Below are 18,160 nucleotides of genomic sequence, written 5' to 3'. Positions count from 1 at the left end.
TGAGAGAGGAGAGAAAGCTGATGAACATACCGTTGCTGTCCCCAAGGGGGTCAACCTCTCTAATGGCCACAGCGCCCACTACATGACTTGCAATGAACCTGGACTCTCTCCAATTGTTTGAGGGGGTGCAGCTCCACCTGTCCTCCTCCCATCTGTTGTTGCTCCCTGCAATTGTGTGAAAGCTCGGCCTGCAAGAAAAGGGACAGCGTGTGAGTGAGTGTGCAGCCATGTGTTTGGCAGATGTGCCTACCATAGTTGAATAGCCATTAATGTGTGCAAAGTGTGGGATGTGCATGTAACTTTTATGAGATGGGCAAGTGTTGGGCATTTGGATATTTACACCGTCTCTGCACAGAGTGAGGTTGAGATGGTGGGATGTAGAGGTTTTTCAAGCAGATACTCACCCTGACCACTCGAGTGAGGTCGTTGAACTTCTTGCGGCACTGCGTATGCTTCCTTTGGACCAGGCTCCTCCATGAAACATGCTGGGCAACCTCCGTCCAGACTCTCTTGTAAACTCGCAGGGCAATGGCCTCCTGCCAGTCTCTGTAAAGATCACTGCCCGTCGTTCCACAGCGCCAACCAACGTCACCAATGCCTGGTCACCAAACCAGCGAGCTCTCTCCCTGGGCCTCTGGGTATCCATCATAAATCTTGGATGAAGATTTTTAACTGTTTGCAGGCCGATGTCAAACGCTGCAATGAGCAGGGTGTGGCTGTGCAGCAAGATGGACCCTCCCCTTTAACAACTGGACGGCACCACCCTGATTGCAAGGTGATTGACATCGCCTGAGCTTCAGTAGCGTTCTGAGGTAGGGCCTCATCCCCGACATTAGCGCCCCCAAGAGAGGTGTGTAACACTTGATTTAGCGCTCCAATCACCTCCAGGGGCACTGGAGATTAATTTTGCGGTCGGCGGCGATATTTAGCGCTGGGTGCTAAAATTTGCTCCCGTCGATATTAACACCTCAAAATGGGCGATACCCAATTTTTCCCACTAAGTATTTAGTTGAGCATTTTCTACTGTGTGTGCCAACAAAAGGACATCATGCTCCATTTGTGAGGACAAAAACAGCTGCAACACAGGTCTTTGATTATGTAAATACTTCCGTTTAATTTGAATTGTAAAGTTTCTAAACAAATTTCTAAGCTTATAACCACTGATCGTTTGCATCTTGACGTTACAGCCCTTTAGTACCTAAAGTTAAGATGGGTGCTGCTTTTAGACAGACAATCTTCAACCACTTGATAACTCAATAAATCTTTTAAATAGGGGTTTTTTGAGATACTGCTTAAGGCATCGCTCATTCCCCTTGAAACGGTTTTTCTCAAAGTCTTTTTCTCCTGTTAAACCACAGTTTTTAAGTCTGCAAATTCTGCCAACAATTTCAAGAAATGCTATAGACAAGGCAAATATTGGAAACATTCCAAATAAAACCAGCAAAAAGTTACATACAGGAAACTTTTTTTTATCCGGCACCGACGTGGTGCCGGTTCATCAAAAATTCCGGATAACCGAGAGCTATAGTAAAAGATACGGAGAGCTGAGAGCTCCGTATAAAACAACAAACCCTGTTGCTTAGCAACAGGTGCAGAAAAATGGCTACACGTTCCAAGCGTCTCTGTAGCTTAGCAACAGCTGCAGCCACACCCAATTGCATAGCAACAGATCGAGGAAGGCAAGTAATATGAAGTAAAACTTACCTGAACCTACTCCTGAATTTTGCCGGTTAACCGAGATTTCCGGTTATTTAGGTGCCGGTAAATCGAAAGTTTCCTGTAATAACCAGAAATTTTTCTTCCCTGCCTTTCTAGAGCAGCGTTTCTATTCCCCCACCCACCACATGTCAAATTTTCTCCTCTCCCTGAAGGCAGTGACTCATGGTTAGGATGTAGTTCCATTGACACCAGCTATCCAAACGATCATTCAAAATATACAAACCTAGATAGCAAGTGTTGGTAGGCTGCACCCTATGGGGGCATCACCACCAAGCATGATTATGTCCTCATACAATAGCAAAATACTGCAGATGCTGGAAATCTGAAATAACAACAGAAAATACTGGAAACACTCAGCAGGCCAGGCAGCATCCTCGGAGAGAGAAACAGAGTTAACGTTCCAGGTCTGTGACCCTTCATCAGAACTGGAAAACAACAGGTTTTAAGCAGGTGCAGAGGCAGGGAAAGGGGGGATGGGGAGGAGGTAAAAGGGCAGGTGTTGCACTGTCCAGGGCCCCAAACATCCCTTCCAGGTGAAACAGCGATTTACTTGTACTTCTTGCAATTTAGTATACTGTATTTGCTGCTCACGATGCGGTTTTCTCTACATTGGGGAGACCAAACGCAGATTGGGTGACCGCTTTGCGGAACACCTCCGTTCAGTCCATAAGGGTGACCCCGAGCTTCCGGTCGCTTGTCACTTTAATTCTCCGCTCCACTCCCACTCTGACCTCAGCCTCTTACACTGTTCCAATGAAGTTCAATGTAAGCTTAGGCACTTTACAGCCTTCATTGAGTTCAACAATTTCAGACGATAACCCCTGCCCCTATTTTTTCACATGGCAGCTGTTGATTATTCAGCCATCCCCATTTGCAACATTTAATCTCTCCTGCCTTCCATTTTAGCACAGACCTTCCCTTTTGTTTTTTCCTCCCCTTTTCCTGCCTCTGCACCTGCTTAAAACCTGTTACATCTCTAACTTTTTCCAGTTCTGACAAAGGGTCACAGACCTGGAACGTTAACTCTGTTTCTCTCTCCATGGATGCTGCCTGACCTGCTGAGTGTTTCCAGCATTTTCTGTTGTTATTTCATGATTATGTCCTCACCTGATACGCAGGCAAAAGTATTTTCCAAAAGGGGTCATTGGATAGCAGTCGGATGCAGAAATGCTGACTTCATTGTCTCCTCCCTCGCCTGCAAGATCCCACTGTTGCACCAGCTGAGATCAGCTAGCTGTACATGGACCACGAATCAAACTTTCTAGTCTCTGTGGTTTAGTAATACATCACAAAATTCATTATCCACTGAGCCCTCAGAAAACTTAGGTTAAAAAAAGTGTGCATATAACTCAATACTGGTCAGTGTTAAAATGTTTAAGGAGCAATGAATTCTCACAGAAACCCATCATTCCAAAATGTTAGCCCTGCAAGAAATCTTAATGGCTATATGGACTGCTTCGAGGAGTCAGCCCAGTACTACCATTGGTGGTCACAGTAGTAGCGACTCAGGAGTGCTACCTAGATCCCGGTTGCAGTGAAATGGCACTGAATCAGCAGCAGAACAGAAACTCTGACAATACTCCGAAATCTTACCTTAGGCCTTGCAACATAGGAAAATTGGCACAGGAATCAGAGTGCCAATCTGTGCTTGAGAAAAGCCATTTCAAGGGGAATAAGCGATGCCTCAAGCAGTATCTGAAAAAACTCCTAGTTAAAGATCTATTGAGCTATCAAGTGGTTGAAGATTGTCTGTCTAAAAGCAGCACCCTTCTTAACTTTAGGTACTAAAGGACGGTAACGGCAAGATGCAAATGATCAGGAACAATAAATAAACAAACATTTTGTCAAAGGACAGCATGTATTTGAGAGATAGCACCTGGGTCACCACAGCTGTGCTCAACTAAAGACAGTGCATTGGGGATATCATTACAAGTTGTTAGCATAGTAACTTGTGGCTTATATCCTTTACCCATGTGTACAATAAGCTCTGGATCTGCTAGCTTTAATGGGCAGGATCTACCAATACTAGCTTTGGACTATATTTGTTAAATGTGTGTGGGTATTTAGTCCTTTTACTTTTCTTTATGCGCAACCAGGGTTTCTTAAAGTCCTGTTGAAGTGTTTTCTAGTCAACCATAACCTGTATATTTACCTCTTTGTGCATTTTGATTGATGTGGGGTGTACTATGCTATTGCGGACAGCAAATTTGCCCTTACAAATATATTTTTGTTAACAGGTCCTTCATCAAGATTTACAGTGCAGTCATTTAAGGATGGAAGTAATGGACTTAAAACGTCAAATTCAGCATATGGCTCGGTTGCTCTCTCTCCAAAAACCAGAGAACAGAAGAACAGAAAAGTAAATCAGTTATAAGCTCATGCCAATACAGTATCTTGATCACAAAGACATTATTCACCATTACATTTACAATTTAGTATTAAATTGTAATTAAAATGCAAACATACTGAGAGCTTACTGCACAATATTTAAAGGAATTATAGAGAAGATTTTTTACTTTGAGGAAGTTGCACACCCACAGCCCATAATTTTCCACCCATTAAAAATCAATGGACGGAAAAGCACAGGCATGCACCAGGAGCACTAAAGCAGAAAATCCTCCTTTATAACCATGACTACATGAATACCCTTAAGATGGGGCCATATTAACTAAATTGTACTCCTCCACATTTTTCAGCAGACTTATAACTGAGGTAAAAAATAATGAATTGCTATGTATTTTTAAAAAAGACTATTTTGTTGGTAGTACTTATAATGAAGGTCACACTCTCTTTCCTTGTACATGAGTCACTGAAAGTTAGGAAGGCAAATGGTATGCTGGCCTTCAATACAAGAGGATTTGAGTACAGGAGTAAAGAAGTCTTACTCCAATTATATAGGGCCTTGGTGAGACCACACCTGGAGTACTGTGTACAATTTTGGTCTCCTTACCTAAGGAAGGGTATACTTGCCATAGAGGAAGTGCAATGAAGGTTCACGAGATTGATTCCTGGGATGGCGGGACTGTCATATGAGAAGAGATTGAGTAAACCAAGCCTGTATTCTCTTGAATTCAGCAGAATGAGAGGGGATCTCATTGAAGCATACAAAATTATTACAGGGCTTGATAGGATGGATGCTGGGAGAATGTTTCCCTTGACTGGGGAGTCTAGAACCAGGGGCCACAGCCTCAGGATAAAGGATAGGCCATTCAGGACTGAGATGAGAAGAAATTTATTCACACACAGGGTGGTGAATCTTTAGAATTCTCTACCCCAGAGGGCTGTGGAGGCTCTGTGATTGGGTATACTCAAAACAGAAGTCGACAGATTTCTGACTAGTAAAGGCATCAAGGGATATGGCGATAGGGCCGGTGAATGGAGTTGAGGCAGAAGATCAGCCATGATCTCATTGAATGGCGGAGCAGGCTCGAAGGGCTGAATGTCCTCCTCCTGCTCCTATTTCTTATGTTCTCAGTTTTGGCCCTGTTATTGATTGATCCTATGCTTTGGCTATTAAGGGATAAGGGAGACGAAACTTGCTTCCAGACATTTGTCAGTGTTTTCTCTAGCCAGCAAGGGATCAAATAACAACTGGCAGACTCCTAACCTGAATTTTGCATCCACCTTGTAAGGAAATATCGTGGCTTGTGCATGGTTCATCCTGACCCAGCTCAGTTCAGATCAGGTACCAAGTAGAGTTCCTATTATGGACAGCAAGTATCTTCCCCTGTGTGTTACACTCCAACTTGTAGCGCTCAATTTTGATGAGTATGGGGGGAAAAATAAACATTTTCAGGCAAGAACTCCGCATCAAATCATTAAAAGTTATGGGATAACAACAGAAAACGCTGGAAACACTCAGCAGGCCAGGCAGCATCCGTGGAGAGAGAAACAGAGTTTAGGGATGTTGGATGGTAACCCTGCTCAACTACTGTCAAATGTAGAGAAAAGAACAGCAGTTTTCCAATCTACTCCATGCTATCTTACTGCTGGTAGTAACTTGAAATCCCTGGTCATAGTATATTAGCAATAAGGTTAAGTACCATAACCAGCCAAAAAAAAAAGTGTCTTGATCCTTATAACGTACTGTTATAAAAACTGATAGAATTTGACAAATCTTTCATGATTAAATAAGGAGGAGTGCCATATTTATTCCATGTGTGCATATGACCCAGTTGAGCAATTATAAGTAGTTTACTGCATTAAGGAAGAAAAAATCCGCTTGGTGTTTTTGCAACATGGCGGGGGGGGGGGGAAATTGAAATGTGCAGTAATGTGTGAAACCTGACATTATTTTACATATATGATGTAGTTGGACCTGCTCAATAATTGTTTGTTTTGCTTTCACTTTACAGGCTTATAAACACTTTGCTTCCTGCATTTCACCAACAGTATCAAATATTGAAAGAAGCTGGACTTGCTTCGGCAGCCGCTGAGGATACGTTTGTGGAAATGAAGCAGTTAGTACGACATGAAAATGGGATTGTATGGGAAGATCAGATTATGGAATTACCAGAACAGATATCTGATGGTCAGCTAAATGTTTCCTCCATCATGAATTACTCACAGCTCGCCTATTGCCAGGCTACACCATGCAGTAAGTAAACTATTAACTGTTCTTAAGCTATAATTAAGTAGTGTAATTTCATTAACTGAAAGAACAACCATTGCAAGAATATATAGATCATAAAACAAAACGGATGCATTTCTAACCATACTTCAGTGAATTGCTGCTGGAAAGAATTACTGTAGCTTGGACATTATTTTAATGTTATGTTGATATTTCATTTATGCATAAGCAGAAAAAAGTTCAACAAATTCAGTTTTATTTTTTACGAGTCGAAGCTGATCAGATGCATGTACACCTTACTTTTTCCTCAGCCTGGTCCTAAATCTTCTTGTATAATACCCCAGTTTACCTACAATTTATGAATTCGTTGCCACGGAAATTCTACAGTGTTATATTTTCCTTCGTTTGTTAATGTTGGTAAGCGTGAATGTAAACTAGGTCTCCCCATTTTATGCTCACTAACATTAGCAAATGAAGGAAAATAGGAAATAAACTCCTTTGCAACAATATGCCCGGTTCTCCTGTCCTGTTCAGTTGCTATAAAGTGAAAATAGTTAACTCTTAAGTTTTCTTTTGAAATTGGAATCAAAGAAAGAAGGAGAATGCTTAAATCGTCATATATTTTATTTCTTGTTCAGTAAGCACAGTGGAAAATACTTGAAGCTGAAGAAAATTTCAAATTGGATGTACCAACCCTGAATCTTGGCCAATATACCAAAATACTAAGTTTTTGACTTCTTTCAAGTTCCCACCAGACAATATACATTTTTAAATCCTGCTGCGTTTTTGAAGGGAAGAAATAGCAAATAGATTCTTCACTCGCATCCCCACCTCCCCTCAACCCCACCCCCTTGTATCTCAACGAAAAGGTCATTCTTCATGTGAGCCTAGACAATTAATGTTGGCAAGCTGTTTGAGAATAGGGGTTACAATAGCTGAGCCCAATCTTGCCTTTGTCTAATGTTAAAGCAGGGGTCAATTGAAAGAGGGCTGAGCGATATACCTATCTGTTTTTATTATTTTCCTTCTCCATCAGACGATAAGAAGACTAATTGCATTTTTTGTATGCCAGCCTGTTTGAAATCTGCTAATTCAACACAGATAGGATATCAAACCTGAAAACTTCTTGGCATATGTGACACATTATGATGGTGCTTTTTTCCAATTAGCAATTGTTATATTTTTGGGTCTTTTTGCCATTTTCATTTTAGATATATTTTGGCCTCTGTGTTTCAGATTACTCTGGTAGGTGAGCCTTGCTCCCAACATTCTAGAGAATGTTTACACTTATCCTAGGTAATTTTGATAAGTGCACCCAGGATGACAAACAGCAAGCCTCTTCTTAAAGCCGGTAGCTAAAGTAATTCTATCATTTACATGCTCCTCCTTGTGCCTTTGAGAAGTGGCAGAGTTTCGCAACATCAGACCTTGTTTGAGACTGCTCAACAAATTTATTGAATGATTTAACATAGAAGATAGGAGCAGGAGTAGGCCATTCGGCCCCTCGAGCCTGCTCCGCCATTCAATGCGATCATGGCTGATCATCCAAATTCAGTACCCGGTCCCTGCTTTCTCCCCATACCCCTTGATCCCTTTAGCCTTAAGAAATATATCCACTCCTTCTTGAATATATTTAATGAATTGGCCTCAACTGCCTTCTGTGGTAGAGAATTCCACAGGTTCACCACTCTCTGGGTGAAGAAATTCCTCCTCATTTCTGTCCTAAATGGCCTACCCCTTATCCTTAGACTGTGACCCCTGGTTCTGGACTCCCCTACCATCGGGAACATTCTTCCTGCATCCAGTCTGTCTAGTCCTGTCAGAATTTTACAAGTTTCAATGAGATCCCCTCTCATTCTTCTAAACTCCAGCGAGTACAAGCCCAATTGTCCCAATCTCTCCTCATACGTCATTCCTGCCATCCAGGTATCAGCCTGGTGAATCTTCGCTGAACTCCTTCCATGGCAAGAACATCCTTCCTCCGATAAGGTGACCAAAACTGCACACAATACTCAAGATGTGGTCTCACCAAGGCCCTGTACAACTGCAGCAAGACATCCTTGTTCCTGTACTCAAACCCTATCGCTACGAAGGCCAACATACCATTTGCCTTCTTAACCGCCTGCTGCACCTGCATGCTTACCTTCAGCGACTGGTGCACAAGGACACCCAGGTCTCGTTGCACTTCCCCTTCTCCCAATCTATTGCCATTCAGATAATAATCTGCCTTCCTGTTTTTGCTACCAAAGTGGTAACCTCACATTTATCCACGTTATATTGCATCTGCCATGCTTCTACCCAATCACCCAACCTGTCCAACTCATCCTGGAGTTTCTTGGCATCCTCCTCACAGCACACACGCCCACCCAGCTTTGTGTCGTCTGCAAATTTGGAGATATTATATCTAGTTCCCTTGTCTAGATCATTAATATATATTGTGAATAGCTGGGGTTCAAGGACCGATCCCTGCGGTACCCCGCTAGTCACTGCCTGCCACTCGGAAAAAGACCCGTTTATTCCAACTCTTTGCTTTCTATCTGCCAACCAGTTCTCTATCCAACTCAATACCTTGCCCCCAATCCCATGTGCCTTAACTTTATTTATTTATTTACTAAATCTTTTTTTTTATATACATATATAATGTGTTTACAGTTGATAAAACAATAAAGGGTTCACAAGCCCTGTGCTAATTTTTATTCTTGTCAACCACACAAAATATGTGGCCTGACCCAATCCCTTCAAAAGTTCCAGGCCGACTCTGGAATAGTCCAGGCTAATAAGTACTCCTGAAAACAGTTGCTGGGCTTTGTGGATTTAAGTAACTGCCAGCTAAATTCAAAAGGAGCTACCAGTAGTCATAACTGAACAAATCATAGGCTGTGTTTGTATTTGAATTGTGTGGCTTGGCTCCTCCCTCAAGCTAACTGCCCAGAGACAACTAAAGAGCATCCCTTATAATATTTATATTGAGTTAAGCTGGAACATAATTTCTAAATGAAATTGGTTTATATGCTAAGACTTGAATACCAAGCTAAAACTAGCACAATTGCATTATTCTTTCTTTATAAATTTGTAAATATAATTTATATAATATCTCACTGGTCATACCACATTGTGTGCATCCTCCTTTTGACCACTTTCTGTAGTTGATAATTGCAGTGTTCCATAGTTACCCAATCAACACATTTTTGGATCTGCCAGCAGAAGTAAAAAGCCATGCTTAACCAAACATTTTTTTTCTTCGCATCTGTTCTGTTGAATTTTCACTGCTGAGATGAAATCTTTACAGATGAGCTCAGATGCTCTTTTTGATATCTATTAATGGCCTGGACTTGGGTACACAAGGCCTAATTTCAAGGTTTGCAGATTAAACGAAACTCAGAAATGCAGAAAACAGTAAGGGGCAAAAAGTGGCTCGCACCTCCTTTGGGGCGATAACTTCACTGGGGCACTACTTTTTGCGCCCCTAAAAAGTTAGCACCCCCACGCCCAAAATTGAATGGTAGCGCCCCAAGCAGGAGGCGGGGCACTACTGCATGTACTCCCACTCCCTCTTGGGATGCTCCCATTGAATATCACGGCGCTACATGCAGCAGCGCCACACGCGTCGTCACGTAGCATCGTGGTACTGCAGGCCTCCCTCCCCTGATTAAAGGAGAGGGGCTTAACGCAGCGCGCACCGGGGCTCTGCTGGACCACCAGGGAGCAGGGTACTGGCGGAAAGAGCCCAGCACTCGAGGAGGGCGGGGCGCTGCTACATGGTGATGGCATCATTGCCAGAGGCGCAGCGCCGCGGGGCGCTACCACCGCCGCTGAATTTCGCGTGAGGCGTTAGCGGCGTCGCGCCCGGGCGCTAGGTACTTTGCGCCCCGTTAGTTAACGGGAGGCGCAAAGCAGACAAATTTTTCCCCCAAAGTAATAGGCCTAGAAATTCAGTTGCTTGCGCCAGCCGGTAGCGCCTTAGGAGGAGGAGATGTTGGGCGCTAGGCGGCTAGCGGCCGGGCGCAGCGCGATCTGCGCCTCTCCCCAACTTCACTCAAGATTTAGCGGCGGCACAAAGTCTTTGCGCGCGCTCAGCTGCGCGCGCAGATCCTGACGTCATTTCCTCGTGCAACGCCCTTTGTGCGCCCCAAACCGGAAATTCAATGGCGACGCCCTATTGTGCGCCTGGCGCCCCTAGCGACTGGTAGAGGGGAACGGTTCTCAGTCGATGCGGAGCGCGGGGGGCGCAAATTAAAGGGCACTCCTCCTGCAGTAGAAAAGGCAGCCATTTTGCAGCACTCCTTCTTTCTGAGAGACGGATCTTTGCAGAGAGACAAAGGTAGAGAGCTTTCTGCTTTGGCTCAACACTCGGACAGGTACTTGTGGCTTCAGGCCACAGCTTCCCACTTGTCTTTGCCTTCAGTGTCATATCATTGTTTGCAAACATATCATGGGGGCTGCAATGGGTGCAAACGCTGGCCTACTCCATTGCATTCAAAGGGCTCACAGACGCCGTGAGAGAGTGGCAGTCCTGGCCAGACGGAGAGGGGGCAACAGGCGTCTGCAAAGGAGGCCTTACCCACCCAGGGTATACCGCCAGCAGTTCTCCTATCTGAACATGTCTGACGAGCAGTGTGTTCGGAGGCTGCGATTCCGAAGGGCGGTGGTCACTGAGATCTGCCACCTGCTTGGCGGTGATCTGCAGCCACATCTGAGGAGCAGGACGTCTCTGTCGGTGACAGTGAAGGTGACGGTGGCTCTCAACTTCTATGCCACCGGCTCCTTCCAATCCGCTACTGGGGACATTTCCAACATTTCCCAGTTCGCCGTGCGTTGCTGCATCCGCCAGGTGACCAATGCCCTTTTCAGAAGGAGACGTCAGTTCATCTCCTTCTCCATGGCCCTTGTCAAGCAGCAACAGCGTGCAATGGGCTTTGCAGCATTCACGGGCTTCCCCATGGTGCAGGGCGCCATTGACTGCACGCATGTGGCTTTGCGGGCACCTCTGGAGAATGCCGAGGATTACCGCAACCGGAAGGGCTACCATTCGCTCAACGTTCAGCTGGTGTGTGACCACAGGCAGCTCATCCTAGCTGTCAATGCCCGCTTTCCAGGCAGCAGCCACGATGCCTTCATCCTGCGCCAGACTTCTGTGGCAGACATGTTCCAGGCCCAGCCTCACCCACAAGGATGGCTTCTCGGGGACAAAGGCTATCCTTTGTGTACCTGGCTGATGACCCCGCTCCGTGCGCCCAGCACCCCTGCTGAAGAGGGATACAATGAGAGCCATCAAGCAACCAGGAACATCATTGAGCAAACAATTGGCGTCCTGAAGCAACGGTTCCGCTGTCTGGATCGTTCCGGTGGAGCCCTACAATATTCGCCGGAGCGAGTCTCCCATTTCGTGGTCGTGTGCTGCATGCTGCACAACCTGGCTATCCGCAGGACTCAGCCACTGCCACCAGAGATTGGAGGACCACCTGAGGAGGAGGAGGAGGAGTAGGACCAGCACAGGAGGGAGGCAGAAAGTGCAAGGGCCGCCCGTCGGCGGCTTATTGAACGTCGGTTCTAGGCCCCCTCTCAGGGAATGGCTTGTGCCAATGTCACCAGATGAATGTAGCCGCTCCACAAGCCCTCAGCTGAGCAGGGCAACCAGGACTTGCAAAATAAAGCATGGGCAGTGCGATTTAAGAACATTTTATTACTTGGAAACCTCTGCCCTTCCCACATTACAAACTAATGGAGAGAAGCCCCCTCCAAAAACACAAAACGAACAGTCTCGGCCTTACAAAAAAAAGAAAGACACCAGTCTCGGCCTTACAAAACAAAGAAAGACACCAGTCTCGGCCTTACAAAACAAAGAAATACACCAGTCTCGGCCTTACAAAACAAAGAAATACACCAGCCTCGGCCTTACAAAAACACAACTACACCAGTCTCGGCCTTTCAACAAACACAAAGCATTTGGCCAGACCTTCTACTTTTTGCCCTGCGAGGGCGATGCCTTTCGCATCCGTGACTGGCCCCTGCCCGCCCTGCAGCTCCTCCTCAATGGGACCCCAGTGGCTGCAGCAAGGCTGGGGGAAGGCTGCTGAGGGTCAGATGGCGAGACGGCAGATGCCCTTGGGGGTCAGCCTGCACCAGCTCTGGCCCTGGAGGGGCCGGCTGCTGACTGCTCCAACTCTGCTTGGGCGGCAGCAGTCTGTCCAGCGGCTCGTGGCAGCTGCAATGGCGGAGTGGCAGTGTCGGCTGCAGGAATGGTGCCAACCTGACAGATCGCAGGTACTCCCTGGTCGCCTGAGACATTGGCACTCGCACGGGCCAGCACTGCAGCATGCGCAGCAAACAGCTGAAGAACAGACTGCTGGGCTGCTGCTGCGCGGCGAGTGCCCTGGCGATGCCTGGCCGATCCAGCGAGGGTGGCAGCAGTTAGTGCCCGTGTGGCCCTGGTCTGTGTCCGCATGACACCAGCCAGTGAATGAACGGCATGACTGAGCACTTGGCTAGAAGCCGCCTGTGCTGCCGCGAAGTCCTGCAGAACCCTGGCCTGTGCTGCACTGAATTGTTCCAGACTCCTGGCCTGTGCTGCACTGAATTGTTGCAGACTCCTGGCCTGTGCTGCTCCGAATTCCTGCACACTCCTTGACAGAGACTCAATGGAGTCAGGCATCCTTGCCACTGCAGCCATGAGCTCAGTGTGCCTGCGCTCAGCCTGGACAGCCATTTCCTCCATGAGCTGCACCTCCTCTGCGCTCACCGTCGCAGGACTGGAGGCCGCACTCACCCTCTGGGGAGAAGTCCGCCGAGCTTCCCCACCCCTCCCGCGTTGCTGCAGGCCGCTGGGCCCCGGAGCTTCACTCTCCTCCGACCCTTCCCCCTGGCTCCCCTCCAGGGAAGACGTGTCCCCTTCATCGCCATGGGCTGGCGCGGCTGAGGGTGGCACTGCTGGGCCGGCTTCCTCTTCCTCCTCCTCGAATTCTGAATCGCTGACAGTGGCAGCTTGAGGGCCCGCCTCCTCACCTGGCGATTCACCATCTGAAAGCAGGGAGGCACAAGAGTTGCTTTAGAGTGAGGACAGGGCGGCAGCGAGGGAGGCATGAGTGCTGCCATGCACTGCATTGGTCGGACAGTGGCAAAGGATGCTGATCTGAGGCGCAAGTGGAAAGAGAGAAGTCAAAAAGGTGATGCCCTTACCATTGGTGCCCAGAACAGGGTCGGCATCGCCACTGGCGACGGGGCCAATCAGCCGTCCTGCCATAATGCGCTCCACACGCTGGTCGAGGTCGGAGAGCTCTTTGACGTCAGGACTGCCTCCCCTGGTCTCACATTGCTTCCTACGGTTGTGCGCCACCTTGGCCTGCAAGAGTAAGGACGGCCTCAAAGTACAGTGTGAAGCCCTGATCTTGTCTGCACTGCCTCCCATGGTGGACTGGCCCTGACAGTGTGAAGCCCTGATCTTGGCTGCACTGCCTCCCATGGTGGACTGGCCCTGACAGTGTGAAGCCCTGATCTTGGCTGCACTGCCTCCCATGGTCGAATAGCTTGTACGGTGTGTAAAGTGCTGAATGCGCAAGTGATTTTCATGACAGTCCCATAGCTGCTGGATGAGGGCTGGCCATTAGGGCTTTCAGGTCCCTTTGCCCATAAACTGAGGTGCACATGCAGGGATGAGGAGGACACTGGAAAGGGTACTCAGCCTGACAACCCGAGTGAGGTCGTTGAACTTTTTCCGGCATTGCACAGGAGTCCTGGCAACCACGCTGTTGGAAGTCACCCTGTTTGAGACCTCCCTCCAGGCTTTCCGGTAGGCGCTGGGCAGCGGCCTCCTGCCACCTTCAGGGAACAGAACATGGCGCCTGCGCTCCACTCCGCCAACCAGCACCCTCAGGTTGCCCTCGCTGAAGCGCTGCGCTCTCTCCCTGCCCTTCTCCATAGCCCTGGGCGTTGCACAGATGAAGCAGAAGTGGTCAGGCCTAGCTTGAGGGCTGCAGTGTGCAGGGCGTGACAGGCAAACAAATCCACCCTCCCCCTTTAAGAGCTGACCGGCGCCAGAGTGTCTGCCGTCAATCAGCAACTCGCCGCACCTGCGCTGCACCCGCCCTCGGGGGTATCGCCCCAGACCGCCGGCTTAGCGCCTAATGATAGTCGTGCATCGCCTGTTTTAGCGCAGCAGCAACCTCTTGGGGTGATGCGACTGAATATCGGCGAAGGTGGCGCGAACTTTAGCGGCCGCCCGACTTTAGCGCCCCGAACGTGGCTATACTGAATTTCTAGGCCATAGACTTCAGGGAACATAGACAGACTGGTAAAATGGGAAGACACATGGCAGACGCAATTTAACGTAGATAAGTATGAAGTGATGCATCTTGGTAGGAAGAATGAGGAGAGGCAATATAAACTAAATGGTACAACAACAACTTGCATTTATATAGTGCCTTTTTTAAGGGGGTGCAGGAACAGAGGGGCCTGGGGGTGTACGTACACAAATCTTTGAAGGTGGCAGCAGGCTGTTAAAAAAGCATATGGGACCCTTGGCTTTATAAGCAGGCATAGAATACAAAAGCAAGGAAGTTATGCTTAACCTTTATAAATCGCTGGAGTATCGTGTTCAATCTGGGCACCACACTTTAGGAAGGATGTCAAGGGCTTAGAGAGGGTGCAGATGAAATTTAATAGAATGGTACCAGGGATGCAGGACTTCAGTTACATGGAGAGGCTAGAGAAGTTGGAGCTGTTCTCCTTTAAGCAGTGAAGATTAAGGGGAGATTTAATAGAGGTGTTCAAAATCATGAAGGGTTTTGATGGAGTAAATAAGAAAAAACTGTTTCCAGTGGCAGAGGGGCCGGTAACCAGATGACACAGATTTAAGGTAAAAGAACCAGAGGCGAGATGAGGAGAAATTGTCTTATGCAGCGAGTTGCTATGATCTGGGATGCACTGCCTGAAACGGTGGTGGAAGCAGATTCAATGATAACTTTCAAAAGGGAATTGGATAATACTTCAAGGTGAAAAATTTGCAGGGCTATGGTATATTTATATTAATATTCAGGGGTAAAATAAGTATGCACTTTTTACCTCACAACATACCTTTTACTCAATCTGTGGCCAAATTTCACCTGCACAGCAGCACATTAAAGAAGTTTAATCTTTTGTGTAATAAACTTTTGTTAAGTAGAATAAATGATTGAATGAATAAATAGACTGTGCAAATATTGGCAACTTTTATCTTCAGCTTATAAAAATCCTGATCTAAAAGAACCTTATTTGGTAAAGCTGTACAATCAACAGCATTCCACGGTAACAGACAAATATACAAAAGGTCTTAAAATTGTGCTTGATAGCTTCAGCACAGGATTTTATGTATTCTAGTTCCAAGTACATTACTTACACCAGGAGGAAATATGTTGCCTCAAATTTATTTTGTTTTTGTACATGTTTAGGTTCAAAAAGAACTCCATCCAGAAGTTTACAGGCAAAGACTGTAGAAGTCAAAAAGAATAGATCCAATGATCAATTAAAATCAGAAGGTAAGTGGAATATTGTGCTTTAACAATGTGCTTAATAAAATGAGTAATGTGTCCATACATCATAATACCAATGTACTGTAATTCAAATGAGCTTTTAGATTTACATTATTCTAAATATCCAATTTGCTTGTAGGTTGATAATTTAATGATGGATCTATGTTTATAGTTTGAAAAAAAGCAACACAATTGTATTTGAGACTGATGGAATAAAGATTATTGCAATAAGAGTCTGAACGAAAGAACCAGAGGCAAGATGAGGAGAAATGTTTTTATGCAGCGAGTTGCTATGATCTGGGATTAGTGTGCTCGAAGAGAAACTATAGTGTAGGGAGCAATTTTTGTTCAAAGCACTCCTTTGTCCAATTTTTAAAATGTGCAGTGTTTTTTTTTAGACCCAGGTCAGCCTGCGTGGCATTGCTGACTGGAAGAAGCTCTGTCCTGGAGCAGCTCCAGTGATACATGGCGGCAGCTGCTTCGACTGGCCTGTGTGGCAATCTGGAGCTGTTGACCCTAAGAAAACTACTTGCTAGGTTCAGCTGGTAATAGTTTTCTTGTGGTTAGGCAGCTCCAGATCAACATTGAGGCAAGTCTAAAGTAGCAGCCCCATTCAATAAATGGAGCTACTCCAGTATACACAAGAGTTTCTTTCTATTAGTACAAAAGCAAAATACCATTGATGCTGGAAATCTGAAATAAAACAGAAAATGCTGGAAACACTCAACAGCATCATTGGAGAGAGAAACAGAGTTAACGTTTCGGGTCGATTACATTTCATCAGAACTGCTGAAGGCAGGAGAATGGGTCTGCTGTGTAGGGGAAGCCTTCTGACCAAAGAAGTGGGCGCAGTGGAAGAAGAGCTCGGAATCCTCTTCGCTCGACATGATGCCAAGCTCTTGCACCTCCTTGCCCATTTCTTTGGCCAGGAGGTTTTCCCTCACACAGCAGACCCTTTGTCCTGTCTTCACTCAGCCTGATGCTGAACTCTTTGTCCACTGAGCCAGTAAACAGCACAAGGCGATGTTCAAGTCACCCGAGTAGAACTAGAGCTTGAACATAATGAGAGTCTTCTCTTGGTGGATTTGAATTGCCAACCTTTCAGTTAGCGGCCAATCACACTGACCCGTTGCACCATAGAGACATTTCTTTACGTATGAAAAGGTCCGATTTTAACTTAGGCTAGTAGGATTGGTCACAGCCAAACCCTACTGGGAGTGTAATGAATGGCTTCTATTTTAAGATTGGCCAATGGGATTGTGCATAGCCCAGCCCTGCCTGTGTTCAACAAGTGCTTCCCCTTCAAAGGGCAAAAGCACTAGTAAGCTCAAGGAGTGAAAGAAAACAAACTAACAAAAGGATCAAAGTAAAATCAAAGCAGTAAAATCTGGGCAAAACATAATTAAAGGATTCTAGTTAGGCAAGTATGAATTGTGGGATTCGGCCAAACCCAATTTGAAAGGAATGTATCAGTGGCCTCTCCTTAAAGGGGTAACACCATCAACATTTCAGGAAGAGGTTTTAAACAAAACAAACAGAAGTAACTAAAAGAAAATTAAAGGTCCTTCAGTTGTTATAAGGTAATGCACCTAGGAACAGGTAACAGTAAAGCATGAAGAGGCCATGCTTTGAAGCAAGCTAGTTTAGATGCAGGGCTAGGCCCGACACGGCACAATTAAGTGCCTCTATGAAGAGGGGTGACATCACTAGAATCTGTAGGGAGGGCTGACCCACCTAAACTGATTTCTAATTGAAAATAACAAATTAAATCAAAATGGTATGGTCAGGAAATTCCATGTGGTGCACCCCAATCACAAATTGTAAATGCAATCAAAAATCATTGAAGCCTATTTGGAATATTGACTACAAGTTTGGCCACACAATCCTTAAAAGGACAATAAATGTATTGGACAGCATTCAGGGAAGAATGATAACCTGGGACTTGGTCTTAAGCTATGAAGAGAAGCTCACAGAACAACATTTAGCTTGTTAGACAAAAGAATATTAGGAGAGGAGAAAATCAAAGGCCGAAATTTTCTGGAGGCGGGTTGGAGGGCAGGCGGGCTCCAATGCAGTCGGGAGGCCCAGGGGTGGAGGCCTGAGGCCTCGTGAGGGGGTCTCCGATCGTGGGGGGTGGGTTAGGCAGGGACCCTGGATCCAGGAAGTAGGTATAAAGGCACTTACCTCCTGGATCCAGCAGTTCCCACCTCACTTTAACTGCCGGGTTTCACGAATTACGTGAAACCCGTCCACATGCAGTTAAAAACAAAATAGAGGTTAAAGAAGAGGCTTTCAGCCACATTATAATAATTAACTTGAGTTTCCACCCCCTGGGAGCGGGTTGGCTGCTCGCACCCCGTCCTGCCTC

General features: G+C 46.2%; 1 protein-coding gene across 2 annotated transcripts in view; it reads left to right on the top strand.

The window, feature by feature from the left end:
- kif18a (kinesin family member 18A) overlaps nucleotides 1-18,160 on the top strand; it is a 155,117-nt gene that overhangs the window by 97,522 nt on the left and 39,435 nt on the right. For both annotated transcript variants that reach the window (XM_086008122.1, XM_086008121.1), the window contains exons 12-14: nucleotides 3,957-4,078; nucleotides 6,075-6,316; nucleotides 15,712-15,798. In XM_086008122.1, the coding sequence (XP_085864248.1) occupies nucleotides 3,957-4,078; nucleotides 6,075-6,316; nucleotides 15,712-15,798 (451 nt within the window). The remainder of the gene's footprint in view (nucleotides 1-3,956; nucleotides 4,079-6,074; nucleotides 6,317-15,711; nucleotides 15,799-18,160) is intronic.

The sequence above is a fragment of the Somniosus microcephalus genome, chromosome 15 (assembly GCF_052327205.1).
Source record: "Somniosus microcephalus isolate GS21.2 chromosome 15, FLI_Smic_1.0, whole genome shotgun sequence".
Classification (NCBI taxonomy): domain Eukaryota; kingdom Metazoa; phylum Chordata; class Chondrichthyes; order Squaliformes; family Somniosidae; genus Somniosus; species Somniosus microcephalus.
Note: the sequence above shows the minus strand (reverse complement) of the source record. Positions and strands in the feature narration are given on the sequence as shown.